Below are 22,322 nucleotides of genomic sequence, written 5' to 3' on the forward strand. Positions count from 1 at the left end.
AGTCTGAAATGCAGTTCTTGGGTGCAATCTCAAAAATGACAGAATGATCTCTGTTCATTTCCAAGGCAAACCATTCACTATCACAGTAATCCAAGTCTATGCCATGACCAGTAATGGTGATGAAGCTGAAATTGAATGGGTTCTATGAAGACCTACAAGACTTTCTAGAACTAACACCCCAAAAAGATGTCCTATTCATTACAGGGGACTGGAATGCAAAGTAGGAAGTCAAGAGATACCTAGCAACAGGCAAATTTGGCCTTGGAGTACAAAATGAAGCAGGGTAAAGGCTAACAGAATTTTGCCAAGAGAACACACTGGTCATAGCAAACACCCTCTTCTAACAACACAAGAGAAGACTTTACACATGGAAATCACCAGATGGTCAATAACAAAATCAGACTGATTATATCCTTTGCAGCAAAAGAGGAAGAAGCTCTATACAGTCAGAAAAAACAAGACTGGGAGCTGACTGTGGCTCAGATCATGAAATCCTTGTTGCCAAATTCAGACTTAAATTGAAGAAAGTAGGGAAAACCACTAGACCATTCAGGTATGACCTAAATCAAATCCCTTACGATTACACAGTGGAAGTGAGAAAATAGAGTCAAGGGATTGGATCTGATAGACAAGAGTGCCTGAAGAACTATGGATGGAGGTTCGTGACATTGTACAGAAGGCAGTGGTCAAGACCACCCCCAAGAAAAAGAAATGCAAAAAGGCAAAATGGTTGTATAAGGAGGCCTTACAAACAGTTGAGAAAAGAAGAGGAGTGAAAGGCAAATGAAAAAAGGAAAGATATACCCATCTGAATTCAGAGTTCCAAAGAATAGCACAGAGAGATAAGAAAGTCTTCCTCAGTGATCAATGCAAAGAAATAGAGGAAAACATAGAATGGGGAAGACTAGAGATCTCTTCAAGAAAATTAGAGATATTAAGGGAACATTTCATGCAAAGATGGGGACAATAAAGGACAGAAATGGTATGGACCTAACAGAAGCAAAAGATATTAAGAAGAGGTGGCAAGAATACCCAGAAGAACTATACAAAAAAGATCTTTATGACTCAGATAATCACGATGCTGTGATCACTCACCTAGAGCCAGACATCCTGGAAAGTGAAGTCAATTGAGGCTTAGGAGGCATCACTATGAACAAAGCTAGTGGAGGTGATGGAACTCCAGTAGAGCTATTTCAAATCCTAAAAGATGATGCTGTGAAAGTGCTGCACTCAACATGCCAGCAAATTTGGAAAACTCAGCAGTGGCCATAGGACTGGAAAAGGTCAGTTTTCATTCCAATCCCATAGAAGGGCAATGTCAAAGAATGTTCAAACTATGGCACAATTGCACTCATCTCACACGCTAGTAAAGTAATGCTCAAAATTCTCCAAGCCAGGCTTCAAGAGTATGTGAACCATGAACTTCCAGATAGTCAAGCTGGATTTAGAAAAGGCAGAGGAACCAGAGATCAAATTGCCAATATCCGCTGGATCATCAAAAAAGTGAGAGAGTTCCAGAAACACATCTACTTCTGCTTTATTGACTATGCCAAAGCCTTTGACTGTGTGGATCACAATAAACTGGAAAATTCTTCAAGAGATGGGAATACCAGGCCACCTTACCTGCTTCCTGAGAAATCTGAATGGAGGTCAAGAAGCAACAGTTAGAACTGTACATGGAACAACAGACTGGTTCCAAATTGGGAAAGGAGTACTTTAAGGCTGTATATTGTCACCCTGCTTATTTAACTTACATGCAGAGTATATCATGTGAAATGCCAGGCTGTATGAAGCTCAAGCTGGAATCAAGATTGCCAGGAGAAATATCAATAACCTCATATATGCAGATGACACCATCCTATGGGAGAAAGCGAAGAGGAACTAAAGAGCCTCTTGATGAAAGTGAAAGAGGAGAGTGAAAAAGCTGCCTTAAAACTCAACATTCAGAAAATGAAGATCATGGCATCTGGTCCCATCACTTCATGGCAAATAAATGGGGAAATAATGGAAACAGTGACAAACTTTATTTTCTTGGGCTCCAAAATCACTGCAGATGATGACTGCAACCATGAAATTAAAAGATGCTTGCTCCTTGGAAGGAAATCTGTGACGAACCTGGACAGCATATTCAAAAGCAGAGACATTATTTTGCCAACAAACGTCCATCCTGTCAAAGCTATGGTTTTTCCAGTAGTCATGTATGGATGTGAGAGTTGGACCATAAAGAGAGCTCAGTGCTGAAGAACTGATGCTTTTCAACTGTGGTGTTGGAGAAGACTCTTGAGAGTCCCTTGGACTGCAAGGAGATCCAACCAGTCCATCCTAAAGGAAATCAGTCCTGAATATTCATTGGAAGGACTGATGCTGAAGATGAAGCTCTAATACTTTGGCCACCTGATGCAAAGAACTGACTCATTTGAAAAGACCCTGATGCTGGGAAAGATTGAATGTGGGAGGAGAAGGGGATGACAGAGGATGAAATGGTTGGACGGCATCACCGACTGGATGGACATGAGTTTGAGTAAGCTCTGGGAGTTGGTGATGGACAGGGAAGCCTGGCGTGCTGCAGTCTACGGGGTTGCAAAGAGTTGGACATGACTGAGCAACTGAACTGAAGATCCTATCCTTTCCTGAGACCATAAAATCTACAAGGGCTGGGATAGAGCCTGTTGTCTCAGCAATATTTTATTATGAAAGAGTTCAGATTCACAGTAAAGAAGGAGGAGTTTTATAGCCAAGATCTAGATTCTACCTGTTTTTGGCCCCATTATATCTCTGCCCAGCATGGTGCCTGGTATCTAGTAGACCTGTAATAAATCTTTGCTGAGTGAAAGTGGTTCATATCCTTCCACATCTCAGATGATAAAGATAAGGTGAACAATATTTATGTCAGCATCATTTCTGTGTGTGAAAAATTGGAAACAACTTAAAGGCCCAAGATAGAGAACTGGCTAAATAAATTATGGTACATCCTACATAGTGGGATTCCTTATCATCAGCGACAGCAATGATGTGTGTATTGACATGGAAGGGTGTTCCTGATGTACTGTTAGGAACAAAACTAAAGAAAACTGGGTATGACGTTATTTTTTTGTAAAGTTAATAAATCAATAAACATTTACAGGTAGAACCTATTCTATGATAGGTACTCTTTTTAAATACTTTAGATATATTAATGCATTTTAATCCTCATAAGAATCCTATGGAGTGAGTATACCCTATTATCCCCATTTTACAGATAAGGAAACTGAGGCACAGAGAGGGGAATAACTTGCCTAGACTCACATAGCTCTTTCCATGGGAAAATGCCTTGGAAGTTACACAAAGAATATGACAGTGTTGACAATATCAAATACTGGCAAGGCTGTGAGGCAACAGGAACTCTCACTCATTGTTGGTGGGAATGCAAAATACAGTCACTTTGGAAGAGAGCTTTGTGGTTTCATTAAGAACTAAATGTACTCTAACCACATGATCCAGCAACTACAACCTTGGTATTTCCTCAAAGGAGTTGAAAACACGCCCACACACAAACCTGCACATGGATATTTATGGCAGCTTTATTCATAATTGCCCAAACTTGGAAACAACCAGGATGTCCTTCAGTAGGTGAGTACATAATGGAACATTGCTCAGTGCTTAGTCACTCAGTCAACCTCTTGGCTGCAGCCTGCCAGGCTCTTCTGTCTATGGAATTTTCCAGGTAAGAACACTGGAGTGGAGTGGGTTGCCATTTCCTACTCCAGGGGATCTTCCTGACCCTCGGATCAAACCCTTGATTCCTGCGTCTCCTGCATTGGCAGGAGGGTTCTTTACCACTGCGCTACTTGGGAAGCAATGGAATATTGTTTGGCACTAAAAAAAGAGCTGTCAAGCCATGAAAAAACTTAGAGGAAACTTAAATGCATATTACTAAGTAAAAGAAACTAATCTGAAAGATTGTATGATCCCAACTATATGATATTTTAGAAAAGGCAAAAAACCATGGTGACAATAAAAAAGATCTGTGGTTGCCAGGGACTGGAGGTCGGGGAGGAAGCACAGAGGATTTTCAGGGCAATGAGACTATTCCGTATGATATTATAATGGTAGCTACATGTTATCACACATTTGTCCAAGCTCAAATCCATAGAATGTACAAGAGTAAACCCTACACAACACTTCAGATCAACTACACTCCAGTAAAATTAAAATTAAAAGGAGTGAACCCCAAAGTAAACCTGATCGCTTCCCTGATAGCTCAGTTAGTTAAGAATCCACCTGCAACGCAGGAGACTCTGGTTCGATTCCTGGGTGGGGAAGATCTGTTGGAGAAGGAATAGGCTACCCACTCCAGTATTCTTGGGTTTCCCTTGTGGCTCAGCTGGTAAAGAATCCCCCACCCCAACAATGTGGGAGACCTAGGTTCAATCCCTGGGTTGGGAAGATCCCCTGGAGAAGGGAAAGGCTACCCACTCCAGTATGCTGGCCTGGAAAATTCCATGGACTGTATAGTCCATGGGTTCACAGAGTCGGTCACGACTGAGCAACTCTGACTTTTCTTTTCAATGTAAACCATGGGCTTTGGGTGATTACGATGTGTCCATGTAGGTTCATCAGCTGTAACAGTTGTGCTTCTCTGGTGCTGATGTTGATAACTGGGGGGCTGGGCATGAGTGGCGATGGAGGGTACCTCGGAAATCTCCATATCATCCTCTCAATTTTGCTGTGAAACCAAAACTGCTCTAAAAACAGTGTATTTTTATATGTATGTGGTAACTTCTAAGAGAGAAGATTTGGCATAATTTTGCTTCTTCCTATTGCCTCTGTTACATCTCGTTTTTCTCCAGCAGTCATGTCTCACTTGTGTATACTCTTTTCCTGGAACATCACTTCTCAAGTGGTGAAACGAAGTTAAGTCTGGAGAAGGGAACGCTTGGCTGCACACCCAACAAGAAGCCTCCCTCAACAGATGTCCCATCGTGATCAGATGTGACGCGACATTTCAGTCATGCAACTACAGGAGAAGAAGGCTGCCGTTACCTTTGTTGGAGCTGGAGAACTGGATGCCCACGTCTTGGAGGAGGTGCTCGGTCTCCTCCAGCCAGGACAGCGACAGGCGCAGGATGTCCAGTGACACCTTCTGGAGCCCCGAGACAGGTGGGCTCACCTGCAGGTGCTGCAGGAGGCTGACCTCCTTCCTCAGGTCGTTGCTGCAGCACGACATCTTCATGCAAGCCTGGAAAGAGATGAGGTCGTGAGGAGCCAGGCCACCGTTGCCAGAAATAGCACCCGGCCGCCGTGACCTGCAGAGAGCGGGGTTCTTGATGTGTTCTTGAAGCAGGAAGTGGGATGGACCACTTCTAGTTGCCTTTTAGAGTGGGGGGACGAGGGGGCAGCTTTTATTTTGTGTGCACTTTAATTGGGACTTTTGATGGTCAAAGAGACCCTGTGTTTACAGACTTAGGGAATGAATTTATGGTTGCTAGGGGGATAGCAACCCCTTATGGAGGGAAGGGATAGTTAGGGAGTTGGGGATGGACATGCACATACTGCTATATTTAAAATGGATAACCAACAAGTATCTACTGTACAGCACATGGAACTCTCTCAAAGTTATGTGGCAGCCTGGATGGGAGGGGAGTTTGGGGGAGAATGGATGCATGTATATGGATGGCTGAGTCGCTTCGCTGTTCACCTGAAACTACCACAACACAGTGTGTTAATTGGCTATGAAAGTGAAAGTGAAAGGCGCTCAGTCGTGTCCGACTCTTTGCGACCCCAAGGACTATACAGTCCATGGAATTCTCCAGGCCAGAATACTGGAGTGGGTAGCCTTTCCCTTCTCCAGTGGATTATCCCAACCCAGGGATTGAACCCAGGTCTCCCACATTCCAGGCGGATTCTTTACGAGCTGAGCCATAAGGGAAGCCCAAGATATAATCGGCTATATCCCAATATAAAATAAAAAGCAAAAAAAGGGACTTCCCTGGTGGTCCAGTGGTGAAGACTCCGTGTTCCCAATACAGTGGGCTCGGGTTTGATCCTTGGCCAGGGAACTAGATCCCATGTGCCACAACTAAAAAATCCCGTATGCAGCAATGAAGATTGAAGGTCCCACATGCTGCAAATAATCTCTGGTACGGCCAATAAACAAAATAAATAAAATAAATTAGAAAAAAAAAAAAAAAAAAACAGAAAAAGGAAGAGATCCCGTGTTTAGGTGCAGGCAATTCCAAAGCCAAATTGCCAAGGACAATTTGGCTGAAACAAGAACCAAATTTGGCTACAAAATTCCTGCTGAGATCAACACATAAGCTGGTCAGAAAGTCCGATTTCCTGACTTGAAAGAGTGCTGACAAGCCAACATTCAGACAGACTCCCCAAATAGCAGCTGCTTATTTCCAGAGAAAGCAGAAGCAGCTGCCTGCTCTGATAAAGCTGGTTCTCCAGGTGGGGGCTGGGAGGTGGGGGGTGGTGGTCGGTCAGAACCAGTCTTATCTCCTCCAGAGTCAAAGGCGACTAGGTTAAGAGCAGCCTTTCCATTGCTGGGACAAAAAAGAAAAATGAAAATAAAGAGCAGGATGTTTTCTTGGTTTCTCTGGAAATAACCCAGGGCTATTTTGAGGGCGAGAGGAGAAGGGGGCAACAGAGGATGAGACGGTTGGATGGCATCACTGACTTAATGGACATGAGTTTGAACAAACTTCAGGAGACGGTGAAGGACAGCGAAGTCTGGCGTGCTGCAGTCCACGGGGTCGAAAAGAGTCAGACACGACTGAGTGACTGAACAACATTTCTTCCCCTGAGGTCCAGGGGCCTCCCAAAGGGGAGCGTCAGGCAGCTTTTTCTTGGCCACACCAAGTTCACCCGGGGGGCAGTTTTTGAGGTCCTTTGTTTTCTACCTCAAACAGATCTCTCCAGCAAGAGAGAAGGTGGGCAGAAAAGCAGAGCCGGACGATCTCCTGAACAAGGAGCACGTGAGCCACGGGGGCACGGGTGAGAAGCGGAGGAGGGCACCTGGCAACTGTCTAAGGCCTTCTTCAGCCTCTCAACGCTGTCTGTGACCTCCTCGTGTCGGCAGAGGCCGAGCTGGCTCTCCTTCGGCAGGGTCCACTTTTTCTGCTGGAAGTTGATGTTGTCCTCAGTGACCTGGGTGATCTTCTCTATTAACTAGTGGGGGGAGAAAAAAGACTGACATCGCAGGGTGGCTCTGCAGGAGGGGCCCTGGGTTGGGGGAGGGCATGGGCTTGAGCTCCCATCTCCGCAGGGTTGAGGAGGGAGGTCCTGGCATGTTTGGGTGATGGCTCTGGAGGGAATGTCGGCTCTGTCACCAACAAGGGCACGTTCCCCGGGATCAGAGATGATTTTTAAGAGCCAAAGGCTTGTCATGTGGCCCCGCGTGTGTTCTAGATTCTTCGGAACTCTGAGAGTGATTCATCACACTGAGCCTGATGCTGTGGGGCCCGAAAGAGAAGGCTAGGCTATCTGAGAGCAGTCCATGGTGTGAATTTTTCACCCGCGTGCCGACACAGGGTTGGAGGGGACAAACGGAAGAATAACAAGTCAGTCCTTATGCCAGAGGCACAGCCTCGCTGCTGGCTGCCCTCTTCAGGAGGAACGAGCCAGGACGCCTGCCCTATGGCGAGGCTCTTTCCTCGTGGGACTAACGGAGGTGGACCATGCAGGCCTGGAGACCAGACACAGGCCTGGGTGGTTCCATTTGATTTTCACAGAAACACTTCAAGGGAGTTTCACTGGCTTTTACTCTAAAAGCCAGGAAATCCCAAAATATCGAAACAAATCTTCATGGTGTAGCAACAGTGTGAAAAATATGCGCCACCAACAAAAAACAGAAACATATGCTCTCAGTGTCTGGAGTCCTGGGTCCCTGAGGAAGAAAGTGGGGAAGAGGGACAAACCTGCTGATCAGAGACGGGCTTGTCCTGGAACGGCTTCGTTCGTCCATAGGTGGCCTTGATGACCTGACTTCTGAAATGCTCCAGCTGCAGCACAAAGAAAGGGAAGGTGATGGAATGAGTGGTGCAGCTGCAGCTACAGGGCTTCAGGAGTCACTTCCACTGCTGGGTCTGGGAGAAATCAGTTAGAAGGCTCTGCACACCATTAATGGTCACTATGTTCGGGGCTTCCTAGGTGGTCCTAGTGGTAAAGAATCCGCCTGCCAATGCAGGAGCCACAAGAGATGTGGGTATGACTCCTGGGTCGGGAAGATCCCTTGGAGTAGGAAATGGCAACCCAATCTAGTACTCTTGCCTGAAAAATTGCACGGATGGGGGAGCCTGCAGGCTACACTCCATGGGGCTGCAAAGAGTTGGTCACGACCAAGTGACTAAGCACGCCGCAAACGGATTATTAACACCTTCACCTCTCACCGGAAGGGGCAGTGCCCACACAAGAGAGGGGGACAGTAGGTTTTAATGACTTTTCAGGCATGCCCGCCTAACCCAGCGGATGCGTGTGGGCAGCTCACATACGTCTCAGGCCCTCAGAAGAGCCACTCACTGCCAATTATCCAGTGGGAAGTCTGGGGCCGGGAGCGGTCTTCCATAATTGATACGCTGGCACCAGGCTGTGAGATAAATATTGAGGCTGTCAGCCCGAGTAAACTGTGTAATCAGCCAGGGTGCCCAGGGAGAGAAGGATGAGCAGCCTGCTGCCATTTTGTGCCTTAGGTCTTGTGTCCTGAAGATGACGCCTGCTGTATTCCCCTCAGGGTCCCCGGAGCCTGGCACCCAGCAGGCACTCAATAAGTGTTCATTGAATGCTTGTAACAGAAATGACTGACTTGGCAGGTGTTCAAAGTCCTCGCCTTCAGTTCGGCCAGCTTTTATTGACTATCTCCCTGCTTCTGGTGTCTTCAGATTACAGTTGATGAAAGAATACAGTTACATTAGAATCAGGGCTTCTAGAATGACAAGTTCAAGGTGTTTCAGGTTCATGAGAGACCTGAGAGGCAAACAAGCCCAACCCTCTCTGGAAGTTTACCAACTTGATGGCCCTTGGCTTGGGTTTTTGGCTCACGGGCAAAAACGTGGTCACGAAAGACTCTAAGGAAAGCTGAAGGACCGTAACAGCTGGGGAATCAATGTGAATGTCAATGGGTCCCAAGACACAGGAGTTTGCTGCACACCAGGAAGTTCTGAAAAGCCAAGGAGAGGAATTATGACTCTCCTAAAGACAGCTCTGCAGTCAGCTTGCCGGGAGCCAGCTGGGTGATCTGAGGGATTCTGGGCCGTCTGTTGGTTTCATGACCAAGGGGAGGGTCCTAACTTGCCCAAGGAAGAGGTTATGTAGGTAGGGCCCCATGGGCGATGGCCCGCATCACCACCAGAGGCACACTATGGGACTGCTCTGAGTGGAGGGATAGGTCCTGCTGGACAACAGGAGTCAGTCCTGGAGTCACTTGCCTGGGGAAGGGCATGACCTCAGGCAGGGAGCTGGCTGTGGATAAGAGGGTGACATGGGAAAGCCAGGGCAGCACAGAGAGGCCTCATCCTTACTCTCTCAAGTCCTGGAGGAATCTCTGTGTCTCTAAGGGTCTTCCTGAATGAGCTCTGGCTGGAGGCATGACCAGGCTCCTGGCAAGCAGCACAGATCATGCCCTCAAGGTGGGTGTGTGCTGGGGGTGCAGAGCGCTGGCAGGGGCAGGGGTAGCCCAGGTGCACCAAGGGACGCCCAGAGTGGCGGGCTCTCTCCCTTGCTAAGGGTCAGTGCCCTGCAGAGAGGGGACACCGGGGGTGATGCTGTGGATGTTTGTTGAAGAGGCTTTAATACCTGCCAGGAGGCACTATCGTCATCATTTAACCTGTGGGTGCTTCTGGAGTTCAGCGTGGGGGACAGTGCCCGGTCATACTGCTGGTTCAGGCTTGCATGCCACCACATGGAAGGGCTTCGGGAGCTGGGCTGGGTGGGCTGGAGTGCTCCTTTAAGGACTGTGGTTCTTAACCTTTCTGGGTAGTTTACAGACCCTTCTGAGAATCCAGTGAGTGACGAGGTGGACTTATCTGCCCAGAAAAAGTCTCTCACTGTTTCCATTGTTTTCCTATTTGCCATGAAGTGATGGGATCAGATGCCATGATCTTCGTTTTCTGAATGTTGAGTTTTAAGCCAACTTTTTCACTCTCCTCTTTCACTTTCATCTCTTTAGTTCTTCTTTGATTTCTGCCATAAGGGTGGTGTTAATGTGCATATCTGAGGTTATTGATATTTCTCTGGGCAATCTTGATTCCCGCTTATGCTTCATCCAGCCCAGCATTTCACATGATGTACTCTGCATATAAGTTAAATAGCAGGGTGACAATATACAGCCTTGGTGTACTCCTTTTCCGATTTGGAACCAGTCTGTTGTTCCCTGTCCAGTTCTAACTGTTGCTTCTTGACCTGCATATTATTAATACTTCATTAAGAAAAGTGGCGGGACTTCCCTAGTGGTTCAGGGGTTAAGACTCTGCGCTTCCACTGCAGGGGGCACGGGTTTGATCACTGGTTGGGGAACTAAGATCCTGCAAGCCACGTGGCTTGGCCAAACAAAACAGAACAAAACAAAAACAAACAGAAAAGTGGCATCCCCTGTGGATACCGACTAGAGCGTCTGGAGACCCAGAGGAAGAAAGATCGCTCGCTGTACATGTCAAGACAAAAAAATGTGAAGGAGAAAGTGCTAGAAACGCCACTGCGGTTGAAAGGCTCAAACCCTCCCTAGGAGGGACCCGCACCACTGGTTCACTGGGGTGGGCCTTGACCTGGGACTGGCTGGTTGGTCAGGGTCTCAGGTGATGGCAAACACTGGTGTGGGCAGCTTCCCAGCAGGAAAAGCCTTTTTAGCGACATCCACTGGGACTCGGGAGCCACACAGAGCCCTGCCCTCGGGGATAAGTGGGTGAAATTAAACCAGGCCGTCCTCCTCCTCACTCATCCCTGCCGGCCGCTTGGGCGCAGGGCTCCGTGGAGAGCGGTGGGCCATGAAGGGGCTTGGCAGCACGCCTACCTGACCTACTGCCCTTTCCAAATTGGCTTTAATGAGGTTTTCTCTGTTCCCCATTTCTTGCAGCTGAAGCAATTTCCTTCTGGAATCCTCCTGAAGCTTCTCTTCAACCTGAAAGGATGATGAAAGCATGGGCTTGCTGCTAATGTGATCATCATGCCCTCTGGGGGAACTCTTCTGGGTGGGGTGGTGCTAATGGCAGTGGGGGAGTCCTTGAGGGGTAGGGACAGCTGCGGCCCCGTGGCAGGGGTCATGGGCATACACAGGGTGGAGATAAACTCACAGGGAGATACCCCTTAAGGGAAGGGGCTGAGCTCTGCACCCTGGGCTCGACTATGTCCTATCACAGACTCCAATCCCAGCTCGGTCCCTAGCAAGATGTGTGACCCTGGGAAAGTGATTTCACTGCTCCGTGACTCAGTGTTCTCATCTGTCAAATGGGGATGATGGTACCTGTACTGCAGCACAGAGTTATTGTGGGAATTCAAAATATTTGGAATAGTGCTTACAGGTCTGTGAGTGTGGTAAATATTGGTGTGACCTATAAAAGGTGGGTGGGGAATTTCCTGGTGGTCCAGTGGCTAAGTCTCCTTGCTCTCAATGGAGGGCATCCAGGTTTGATCCCTGGTCAGGGACCTAGATCCCACATGCTGCAATGAAGATAGAGGATCCCACGTACAGCAATTAAGATCTTGTGCAACCAAAAAAATAAATATATTTTTTAAAAGGTGAACGGGAATATCTGCCATGAAGCCTCCTTCTAAGACTCCACGAAAGGTCTTTGGTCAGTGTTATTACTGGGTTTATCATCATAACTATTTGTCATCACCACTTTGAGCACACCCACTGGTGGAAACTTCTCTAGAGGCTTGCTCAGCAACGTCTATTAAGAATCGCAGCCTGCAAAAGAAAGCGTTTGAAGTGCAGAAGCTTGCTTGTCTAATCCTCCCTTGCTTGGGTAACGGGGCAAGCTGAGGTGAGCCTGGGAGTGCCTGATGCTACCATCTGCTGGCAAGTGTGGGCCTTGCAGCTGCTCCTTTCAGGGACACACCTAGTCATTTCAGGGACATACCTACTGAGCCCAGGGCTCTGGCACCAACAGGAAACCAGGCAAATGCTCATAAATAAATGGAAAGACTTTGTGCTGAAACAAATCCCATGGGCCGTGTTGATTAGGGATCTGACAAGGGGGATCACAGAGATGTAATAAAAGACCCAGAAGAGCTCTTTGGAGCTTTCCTCTGAGTAGAGTATGCAGAGGTAGAGCGACTACCCAGCTCTGGTACCTTGGAAAAGCCACCTCTCTGGGGCCTTAGTTTCCTTCCAGATCTAAACATGCTCTGACTTGTATTTCAGCTGCATTTCCATACACCACAGAAGCCAAGTCCAACTCTGGACTCTGCCCTTATCTGTATTCTCCACGAACAGCCCCCCATTCCCACTCCTGAGCCTCAGGCAACTTCAGGGGCTGCCCTGCTCCCTCCATCATGCCTGGTGCTCTCCACGCCTGTCCTCCACCCCTCTCAGGTGACATGCTGGGCTGTGGCAGCTGGCCTCCTCGCCTCTAGTTTAGCGCCTTGCGGTACTGTGAGGGTTAGCCAGCTGTAGGGCAGCTCTGACCTACAGAACTTTCTACAACAATACAGATGCTCTGACTCTGTATCATCTAATACAGCAGCCACAAACCACATCTGGTGATCCAGCGCTCGAAACACGGGCTGGTGTGATCGAGGAAATGAATTTCAAAGTGTATTTAATTTTGATTAATATCAGTGTGAACAGTAGCACGTGGCTGTTGGCTACACAATAGTGATTGGAGTCAGACCAACCTGGAGTCAGCCAAAACTATGCGACTGGGCTAGTTACACTGCTAGTTAACAAGTGGTCTTGACTTTCTCATCTGTAAAATGGGGAGGATGATCTCTAGGTCATGGCGCTGTTGTGAAGAGGGAAAAGAGATGAAATGTTTGGTGGTGATGCCCAGTCCATGAGAAACTGCAGCTATTATTTTCACCATTATTAGCTGCGAATGTCACATACTGGTTCTCTGTTCGGAGGCCCTGGTAGCGCCCCGCTGCCTGTGTGCAATAGAGCCTGAGTGCCAGAACTAGCACAAAACACCAAGCCAGGGATTCAAGAAGCCCTGATGAGCTCTGAACAAGGCAAAGAAAAATGAATCCACACCTAGATAAATCATAATAAGACTGCTGGAAATCCAGGGAAAAGGAAATCTTAAAAGCAGCCAGAGAAAAAGACAGGTTTTGCAAAGGTGCATCAATAAGGCTTACAGATGACTTCTAAATAGAAATAACAGGAGCCAAAAAACAGCAGTGACATACCTAATGCTGTTTCTAATGTGCTGAAAGAAAAGAACTGCTATTGTAGAATTCAATAGGCAGTCAAATGTGTTTTAAGAATGAAGGTTAAATATCATTTCAAGATAGACACACAGACACATCTGCGACTGTCATCAACAGAGCTACAGTGAAGGAAAACACTAAAGGGTATTCTTCAGAGACAAGAAAAATGAATGCAGATGGATGATCAGAGATGCAGAAAAGACAAGCAACAGTAAGAGTAACGTGTGCATATGATACTGACTATATAAAAATGCCAATAATATCTTTGGGGGCTTTATTAATAACTATAGAGAGGAGTTTAGAAAATGACAGCAATGACTTACAAATTTGGAGGGGTTAAGTGAAGTCAGGGTGTTCTAAATTCACTACATTGTCAAGGAGAAGGGCATAATTATCAACTAATACTACATCTTGGTAAGTTAAGAATGTACATTGTAAGTACTTCTGTGGTGGTCCAGTGGCTAAGACTCTGCGCTCCCAATGCCAAGGGCCCAGGTTCAATTCCTGGTCAGGGAACTAGATTCCACATGCCACAAATGGAGAGTTTGCATGCTGCAACTGAAGATCGAACGTGCCACAGTGACGATCTGCAACTAAAACCCAGCCCAGCCAAAGAAATACGTTCATTAATTAAAAAAGAATGCACGTTGTAATCTTTAGGATGACCACTAAGAGAGCAAGAAGCGTGAAAAACTTAATTAATGTGAGATCTTTGCAAGTCAAGGATAAAATGCTATTGTCTTACTATGGTTAAAAGGATAGTAAAAAAGTGAAATGTTTCCAAGCTAATAGAGGGGGAAGGTGGAATGACAGAAAACCATCAACTCAAAAGGAGGCAAGAAAGGAGAGAAAAAGCAATATAGTTACAGAGAGTACAACTGGCACTGGGCAAGACAGTAGATTTAAATCCCAGTGTATGAGTGATTAGATAACATAAACGGACTGAAAGTAAAAGACTGTCAAACTGGGTTTTGTAAAAATGATATGCTATTTGGAAGCTATATGTCTAAAACTTAAAAATTGACAGAGAGGACTTCCCTGGTGGTCCAGTGGTTAAGAATCCATCTGCCAAAGCAGAGGACATGGGTTTGATCCCTGGTCCCGGGACAGTCCACATGCCACGGGGCAACTAAGCCCATGAGCCACAACTGCTGAGCCCTTGCAGCCCAAAGCCCATGCTCCACACAAGAAGCCACTGCAATGAGAAGCCGGTGCCCCGCGACTAGAGAGCAGTCCCTGCTCACCACATCTAGAGGAAGCCTATGTGCAGTAATGAAGGCCCAGCACAGCCAAAAAGAAACAAATAAATAAAATTTTAAAAAATTAACAGAGAAAGTATGAAAAAAATATGCTATGGAAACTCTAACCAACAGCAAGCCAGTGATGGTGCTACACGACAAAGATGATGTTAAGGGAAAACACTACTAGAGATGAAAAGAGACACTAAAAAAAAAAGGGACATTTTATGATGATCAAAAGTCTTGTTCTACTGGAAGTATTAGAATTCTAAATTTATATGCACATAGTAATACAACCTCACAATATATAAAGCAAAATTTGTCAATATTAAAAGAAGAAACACAAATCTACAATCATGATGAGATTAAAAAAAAAAAAAATTCCCAATGACTGATAGAACACAAAGACACACACACACACAAATCAATAAGAGTATTTAAGCTGGAACAACATCACTGACAAGCTTGATTTAATGGATCAATTCTTTCCTGGGTAATTTCATGATTGAAGGCAGTGGGTCATGGTTACACACGGGAACTTTGGAGTCTGGCAGACCCAGCCTGGAGCGGTTGCCAAGACGACCCATCCCTGCCATACCTTGCTCTTTTCCCGAAGCGTCTTAGAGATCAGGCTCTGCTCCGTACTGCTCCTCTTCAACTCCTCCCTGAGCTTTCTCACTTCTTTCTCCATGCCGTGGATTTGCTAAGAAAGTGTCAACAGCAGGGAAGTCAACTTCGTAACTCACCTCACCCAGTTCGTTAAGGTGGAAACCTAGTCTGAGATCAGGTTAATTCTTTCCCTTGGGAGATGCTTCTACATCTTTAAAGCAAAGTAGGGTTTCTTTCAACAGATGCATTGAAAGTGCAGGGTGAGGGAAAATTTGAGTTTCCTTTGAAGATCAGCATGGATTCTGGATTCAACAGTACAAGGGACACATTCACTCATTAGATTCTCCTTCCTTGGAATATATTTTGAGTTCAGTCTAAATAGGGGTTATTTGGAAGACACCATGGGCAGAGCTTGGAAGAAAAGAACAATGAGCTTTTTCTTTTTGTTCCCATTTGAGACAGAGAATAGCAGTGCCCCTGAGAGAAGAAAATGGCCTCGACAGATGGAAAATACATGCTTAGTGATGTTCTCGAGGACTTGACTGGCGCGGAGGGTGAACATTCACATTTAGTGCTCATCTTTTCATTGTACTAATTTTTATATTCACCTTCCATACAAAGCCAATGATACATCTGCATTTTATTTTGTTTTTATGAACTGATGTAAAACTGAATGCATCAATATTTAAGAAACAATACTTAAGGAGGCGTTTCATGTTAATAACAGAGCCCATGGCTGTGATAAAACTTTAGACAGTAGATCATGAAAGTTTGGGCATCACAAGTCCAGGGGTAGGCACCATGGTGAATTTCTAGTAGCATCTAGTGGCCACTGGGCCACCTTTTGTCCCAGTCTCCAGCCCAACTCTAGCCCAGTTCCAGGGGCTGATAAGGGGCCTAGAGCCAACTGTCCATGAAATCCTAGGAGAGTATGTTTTCCAAGGTTTTCTACCCATCTCTTTGAGGCAAGCAAATCAAAGAATTACATTAATTACATTAATAGACACCCATAAAGCCCCAGAGTTTGTACTAGCTAAGGGGCCAAGGAACCCCTCCAAAGCCCTGAAGGTCAAAGTCTAGGCTTTCCATGGACACCCAGGGGTGAGGAGCTTCAACGCACAGTTTTGTAGAGTTTTAGTTCTTTCTCTTGGGCCTCCAGGTTCTCCTTCTGGGCATCTTCCTTCTTTAACTCTTCTTTCAGCACTGAGCACTGGGGAGAAAAATAACCAGGTCACGTGGGCTTGACTGGGGGCCCTAAGTCCCTATGTGCGTGCCCAAGACTGTCTTCTGCTGTTTAACTCCATCACACCCTGCATCATCAGAGGCCAGACCGTCTGTGTGATGGAAGCACGGGGATCCTGTGGTTGTTCCTGGTTCACCCCTCTTGTGAGTTTTGACAAATAAAGTGTCTAAATTGCCCTTCAAAAGCCAGCCAACTGCACCACAGGGAGAGTCCAGACTCGCAGAGGCTGGTACTTAGTGGAGGAATTGAGCCGCTTTCACTCAGTGAGCATCGAGAGTGGTGAGGGAGGGCCAGTGAGTTTGGGTGGATCTTAGTGCTTTCGTGCAGGTTCCATCTCAAAGACACGACTGCCCTGTTGGTCACAAAGTGGTAAACAGAGCTGCCTTTTCCGAGGGCATTTTGGCAACAGACATTAAGAGCATAAGGATGGATGTGCCTTCTTTCGACCCAGAAATTCCCACTTTAGACATGTACCCTAAGGACAATGATTAGAGAAATCAGTGAATCTGTAGCTTCAAGGATGTTCTCCATAGAACTGTCAGTAACAGTGGGAAAAAAAAAAACAAGTGTTGTTTATAACAGGAGATCACCTTATAACACTGTGTACATCCAGGAGAAAGTGTGTGGCTTTTAAGACCAACGATAAAGCGTTGATTTATTAGCATGGGGAAGTCATTGTGTTTATGATTTTAAAAAATATGCATAGTGTAAATTCACTGTAAAATAACTGACTGCTTGATTTCTAGGTAATATATAGAAACAAGACTGGAAGAACCCAGAGGAAAAGTGACCTCACTCCAAGGTCAGTAAGGAAGGGGAAACGGGGACATAAGCAAATAGATGCAGGTGGGAGGTGGAAGAGCCAAGCAGGGGCTGTCTTTGCATATTCCTTCTACTAAGCACCAGCTCTGCAACCCCTCCCCGTCCCCAACACACACACACACACACATACACACACAGTCCTCTCACCTAAAACAGCAAGTGCACATGCCTAGGAGGGCACTCTGCTTGGCAGAAACAAAGGCAGAGGCATTGCCCAGGCGGCTGACTGAGGCAGAGGCAGAGGAGCACTGCTAAAACCAGGCTCCCGTGTCTTGGAAAACGATTTTGTCACTCCCATTTCGCAGATAGGGAAATAAAGGCCAAATAAGTTACAGTAAGAGAAAGCTCTGGGATTGGACCCAGGTCTGTCTGACTCCAAAGCTCGTGCCTTTTGCTGGTTCCATATTCGGTGTAGTACTACGCACCAGTATCGTGCCTTTTCCTTGGAACCTCAGGATGTTTCCACCCCACACCTGTGCAGCCCTGGCTAATCCATCAGACAGCTGCTGGGAATCTCTGAGTTACGACCTGAGATGAAAGCTATGAGGTTTTACCTTGACTGGCAGGAACAGATGCATTATACAAATACTGAGAAATCTTATCCTATAGAGTCAGGATTCTAAAGTTGGCATGGAAGGCAAGATTTGCAAATAAAGTTCCATTTAAAAAACTCTTCACTTGCCTACCAAGTCTAGGGAAGAAATGAGAGTTTGTGTGTTTGCATCTGGATCTTCAAACGTTCTGATTTGAAGGCAGTTATGAGAACCAGTGGTGCTGGGACCGTGATGGAGCCCTGTGGGTTGTCCTTGCTCACAGAGATATTTTATTCTGTTTTACATTAAGCTGTGCAGTAGCAATATATGCTAATAAGTGTGTTTGTTCCTGGGGTTTATTTATCATAGGGGTTAAAAAATGTTTGCTGCATTTGAAAATATATCATGCTATTCTGAGCCACATACTGTACTTTAAAAGCTGCCAAGAAGTTGACTTCTCTGCAGACACCTGACTGCACCGTGTCTGCTTTTCGAAGCTACACTTTGATGATGACCCGACACTCACTCTGGAGTTGAGGGCTTCAAGCTGGTGATCCTTTTCTTTGTTCTCACTTTTTAGTTGATTCACCTCCTGTTTTAGTTGTTGAACTTGCTCATCCTTTGCTAACATATCCTTTTGCAAAGATGACACCATCTCTGCAAAACAAAAATCACAGGTCAAAAGGGCAGGAAGGATTCCTGGTATCACCACGGCTGTTAGCCAAGTTTCGGACAAGAACCTCCAAGCCCAGGGCCAGCATTCCTAGAACTGCGGAGGTTGTTGCCAAGAATCCCAGAGCAAGAATGGGAATGAGACCAGAGACCATGGAACATGGTTTGAGGCGTCAGGGAGAATGAGGGGCAGTCAGCGAGCACCAGTGGGAGGAGAAGCCTTTGGGGGCCCCTGGTGGGCACAGGCTGGGCAGAGCCGAGAGGAGAGGCCATGCCCAGGGCTTGGGAAGCAAAGGCCCAGCACAGGTGAAGTCCAGGAATTCTTCTCCAGAGCCCAGGAGGCAGACTTGCGGCAGAGCGGACTGCTGGGCACTCTTGGCGGGGCGGCCAGCTTCACACTTATGTGAGTTTGGCCCTGTCCTAACCCCTTATTAGCTTGGCGGTCTTGGACAAGTTATTTCACCTCCCACTGCATGTCCTGCACAGAGTTATTGAAAGGGTCAAGTGAGATGGCCTGTCCTAAGAACATAAAGTGACTTATATTTGTTGTTGTTGTTCAGTCACTAAATCGTGTCTGACTCTTTGCGACGCCATGGACTGCAGCATGCCAGGCTTCTCTGACCTCCACCATGTCCTGGAGATTGCTCAAACTCATGTCCACTGAGTCAGTGATGCCAACCAACCATCTCATCCTCTGTCACCCCCCTATATGGCACTCACTATGTTTCACGACAGCCAGTTTCCAGCATGGCCCCCATGATCCCTGCCTCCTGGAATCCATGCCCTTGTGTGGCCCCTCCCACCCTGAATAGGACTGACATGGGTAACCCACATGATGCTGCGGAAATGATGCAATGTGACCTCCCAGGCTGGGTCATTAAAGACACTGTGGCTTCCTCTTTGCTCTCTCTTGCACCGCTCACTCTGGGGGAAGCCACCCTCCGTGTTGTGAAGACACTCAAGCAGCCCTTGGGAGAAGTACGTGTGATAAGAGGCTGAGGCCTCCAGCCAACAGCCACATGGGCAGCAACTCTGAAAGGGGTTCCTCCCGCTTCCGATAAGGCTTTCAATGACATGACTGATGCCCCAGATGACATCTTGACTCCAATTCAAGAGAATTAAGTTACACACCCCTCCATCCCAAATTCCTGTACTGCAGAAACTGGGTGAGATAATAAATACCAGCTGTTGTTTTACCTGTTACATTTTGGGATAACTTGCTATACAGCAATAGATAACTACTCTGTTACTGAATTATCACTTTGGAGAAAAGTGGGAAGTGAAAGTGAAAGTTGCTCACTTTCCAAGCTGGTGGAAGATTCCACTTCCAGTGGACTTGGAGCCTCATTATATGCTCACTGTAATGCAATAGCTAAGTGACACACCCAGCAGCAACAGAGGCTGAGATGGTTGGATGGTATCACCGCTTCAACGGACATGAACTTGGGCAAACTCCAGGAGATGGTGAAGGACAGGGAAGCCTGGTGCGCTGCAGTCCATGGGGTTTTGAAGAGTCAGATACAACTTGGTGACTGAACAACAACAACACACTCACCAGTACCATCACAGTTCTGAGGTCAATCATACAAGGTCAGAACGTGGGCAGTGGCCCAATTTCTGGAAATCACTGCCCCTTCCCTGAAATATTTGGAATAATCCTCCCATTCATTAGCCTATGAAATTACCCAGCCCATAAAAATTAACCACCTCATATTTCAGGGCCGCTCACCTTCTGCGATGGCCCATACTCTCTGCCTGTGGAGTGTGTTTCTATCTAAACAAATCCACTTCTTACCTATCACTTTGTCTCTCACTGAATTCTCTCTGTGACAAGACATCAAGAAACTGAGCTTTATTAATGAATAAATAAAGCCCAGATGTATGACCTCAATTAAAAGACAGTATGTTCTGGCCTGGGTCCAAGTCCCACCTGAGTTGCCCGGTTTCACACCCACTCTGCTGTTCTCCCTTGGGTCCCCACTGAGGCACAGGCCACCAAGTCACACAGTTTAGTTTCTCCACAGCACGACCACTCTCTGAAGCAGGCTGTTCGTTTATTCGTCCTTTTCCTTCAGTGAGTACGGGGTCTGACTGTCTTGCTCAGAGCTCTCTCCCCAGAGCCTAGAACAGGGCCTGACACCTCGCAGGTGCTCAGTCAGCATGCTGAAGGAATGAAGGAATCCAGGGAGCCCAGGCTCAGCCACAGCTGTGTGGGGGCTGCCCCCACCTCCAAGCCCTTTACCAGGGAACCACCTCTGTTGGTCTCACTTGGGCTCGAGTGCGCTCAGGTGAAAATGGGTGAGATGATGGGTACCCAAAGCGGTGACCCCATTTTGTCCATGTTCTAGTTCACACTTGGGCAGGCTGGCTTGTGGAGCCACCCAAGTCACCCTATGTTCTATGTTCTCCCTGGCGGGGCCAGTGCTCAGGTGACCTCGTAGACAAGATATATGTGTGTGTGTGCTCAGTTGCTCAGTTGTGTCCAATTCTTTGTGACCCCCATAGACTGTAGCCCACCAGGCTCCTCTGCCCATGGAATTGTCCAGGCATAAATACTTGAGCAGTTGCCATTTCCTTCTCCAGAAGATCTTCCCAGACCAGGGATTGAACCTTGGTCTCCTACATCTCCTGTATTGGCAGATGGATTCTTTACCACTGAGCCAGCCACTTGGGATGGAGAAGGCACTGGCACCCCACTCCAGGACTCTTGCTTGGAAAATACCATGGGCGGAGGAGCCTGGTGAGCTTCAGTCCATGGGGTCGCAAAGAGTTGGACATGACTGAGTGACTTCACTTTCACTTTTCACTTTCATGCATTGGAGAAGGAAATGGCAGCCCACTTCAGTGTTCTTGCCTGGAGAATCCCAGGGATGGGGGAGCCTGGTGGGCTGCTGTCTATGGGGTCGCACAGAGTCAGACACGACTGAAGTGACTTAGCAGCGGCAGCAGCCACTTGGGAAGCCTGGTCAAGATACAACATTCTCTCCAGTATTTATCAGGCCCTGCCCTAGGAAGTAGGTGGCAAGAAATCTGCACTGAGGGAGAATTCTAACTCACTGACACTGGTGGCCTGGTGGGTTGCTGAGATCCCTGAGGCTGCACCCAGGTCACGGGCACAGGTGCTGTGGTAGATTGGTGATGTCTGCAGGGGGAGGGAGGCAGGTGCAGTGATAGACTGGTGATGTCTGTGGGGGGAGGGAAGCAGGTGCAGTGATAGATTGGTGATGTCTGCAGGGGGAGGGAGGCAGGTGCAGTGATAGATTGGTGATGTCTGCAGGGGGAGGGAGGCAGTTCTCAGGAGCAAATCCAGAAGGACCTCACCTGAAGTGATGGCATTATCCCTCCTCAAGTTCTCACCCTGGTTCTTCAGGGACGTGATTTCCAGGTTCCTCTCAGACAGGGTTTGGCACAGCACCTGGCTGTAGCCTTGCTGCAGGGCACTGATCTGTGGGAAGAGGCAACACACAGTCAGAGGGGGGTCAGCCGGCTTTGCAGGACACACTTCTCCAGGGCTGGACAAAAAGAGTCGGGTTGATCTTGGGTTGGGGTGTTGGGGAAACCAAGCTTTTCAGTTATAACTGGTGGGAGAGACGGGAGGGTGCCTATCTTCAGTGACCACCGTGTCCTATATCATCAAGACACAAACCTTACCTTTGTGGTCACCCAGGGGCTCAGGTGCCCTTTCCCTGGATCCCTTCCTGTGACTGAGGCAGGAGGCAGATGGGCTTCAGGCTGGATACTTACAACCAACCTTCTGTTTACATTTCCCAAGACAGGAGGTAGGTGGGCTCCAGGTTAGGCATTTACAACCAGCCTCCTGTTTGCACTGTGAGATGGAAACGACGACAGGAACAGGGTAAA

General features: G+C 47.1%; 1 protein-coding gene across 8 annotated transcripts in view; it reads right to left on the reverse strand.

Moving 5' to 3' along the window:
* Positions 1–22,322, reverse strand: part of FHAD1 (forkhead associated phosphopeptide binding domain 1) — a 165,429-nt gene that overhangs the window by 64,858 nt on the left and 78,249 nt on the right. For 7 of the 8 annotated variants that reach the window (XM_027565335.1, XM_027565336.1, XM_027565333.1 and 4 more), the window contains exons 7-14: positions 21,783–21,906; positions 18,316–18,446; positions 16,312–16,401; positions 15,181–15,285; positions 10,988–11,095; positions 7,902–7,985; positions 7,000–7,152; positions 5,023–5,218 (exon numbers count right to left, since the gene is read on the reverse strand). In XM_027565335.1, coding sequence (XP_027421136.1) covers positions 5,023–5,218; positions 7,000–7,152; positions 7,902–7,985; positions 10,988–11,095; positions 15,181–15,285; positions 16,312–16,401; positions 18,316–18,446; positions 21,783–21,906 — 991 coding nt within the window. The remainder of the gene's footprint in view (positions 1–5,022; positions 5,219–6,999; positions 7,153–7,901; positions 7,986–10,987; positions 11,096–15,180; positions 15,286–16,311; positions 16,402–18,315; positions 18,447–21,782; positions 21,907–22,322) is intronic. The other variant, XM_027565334.1, reaches the window with a different exon arrangement.

This window comes from Bos indicus x Bos taurus, chromosome 16, assembly GCF_003369695.1.
Source record: "Bos indicus x Bos taurus breed Angus x Brahman F1 hybrid chromosome 16, Bos_hybrid_MaternalHap_v2.0, whole genome shotgun sequence".
Lineage (NCBI taxonomy): Eukaryota > Metazoa > Chordata > Mammalia > Artiodactyla > Bovidae > Bos > Bos indicus x Bos taurus.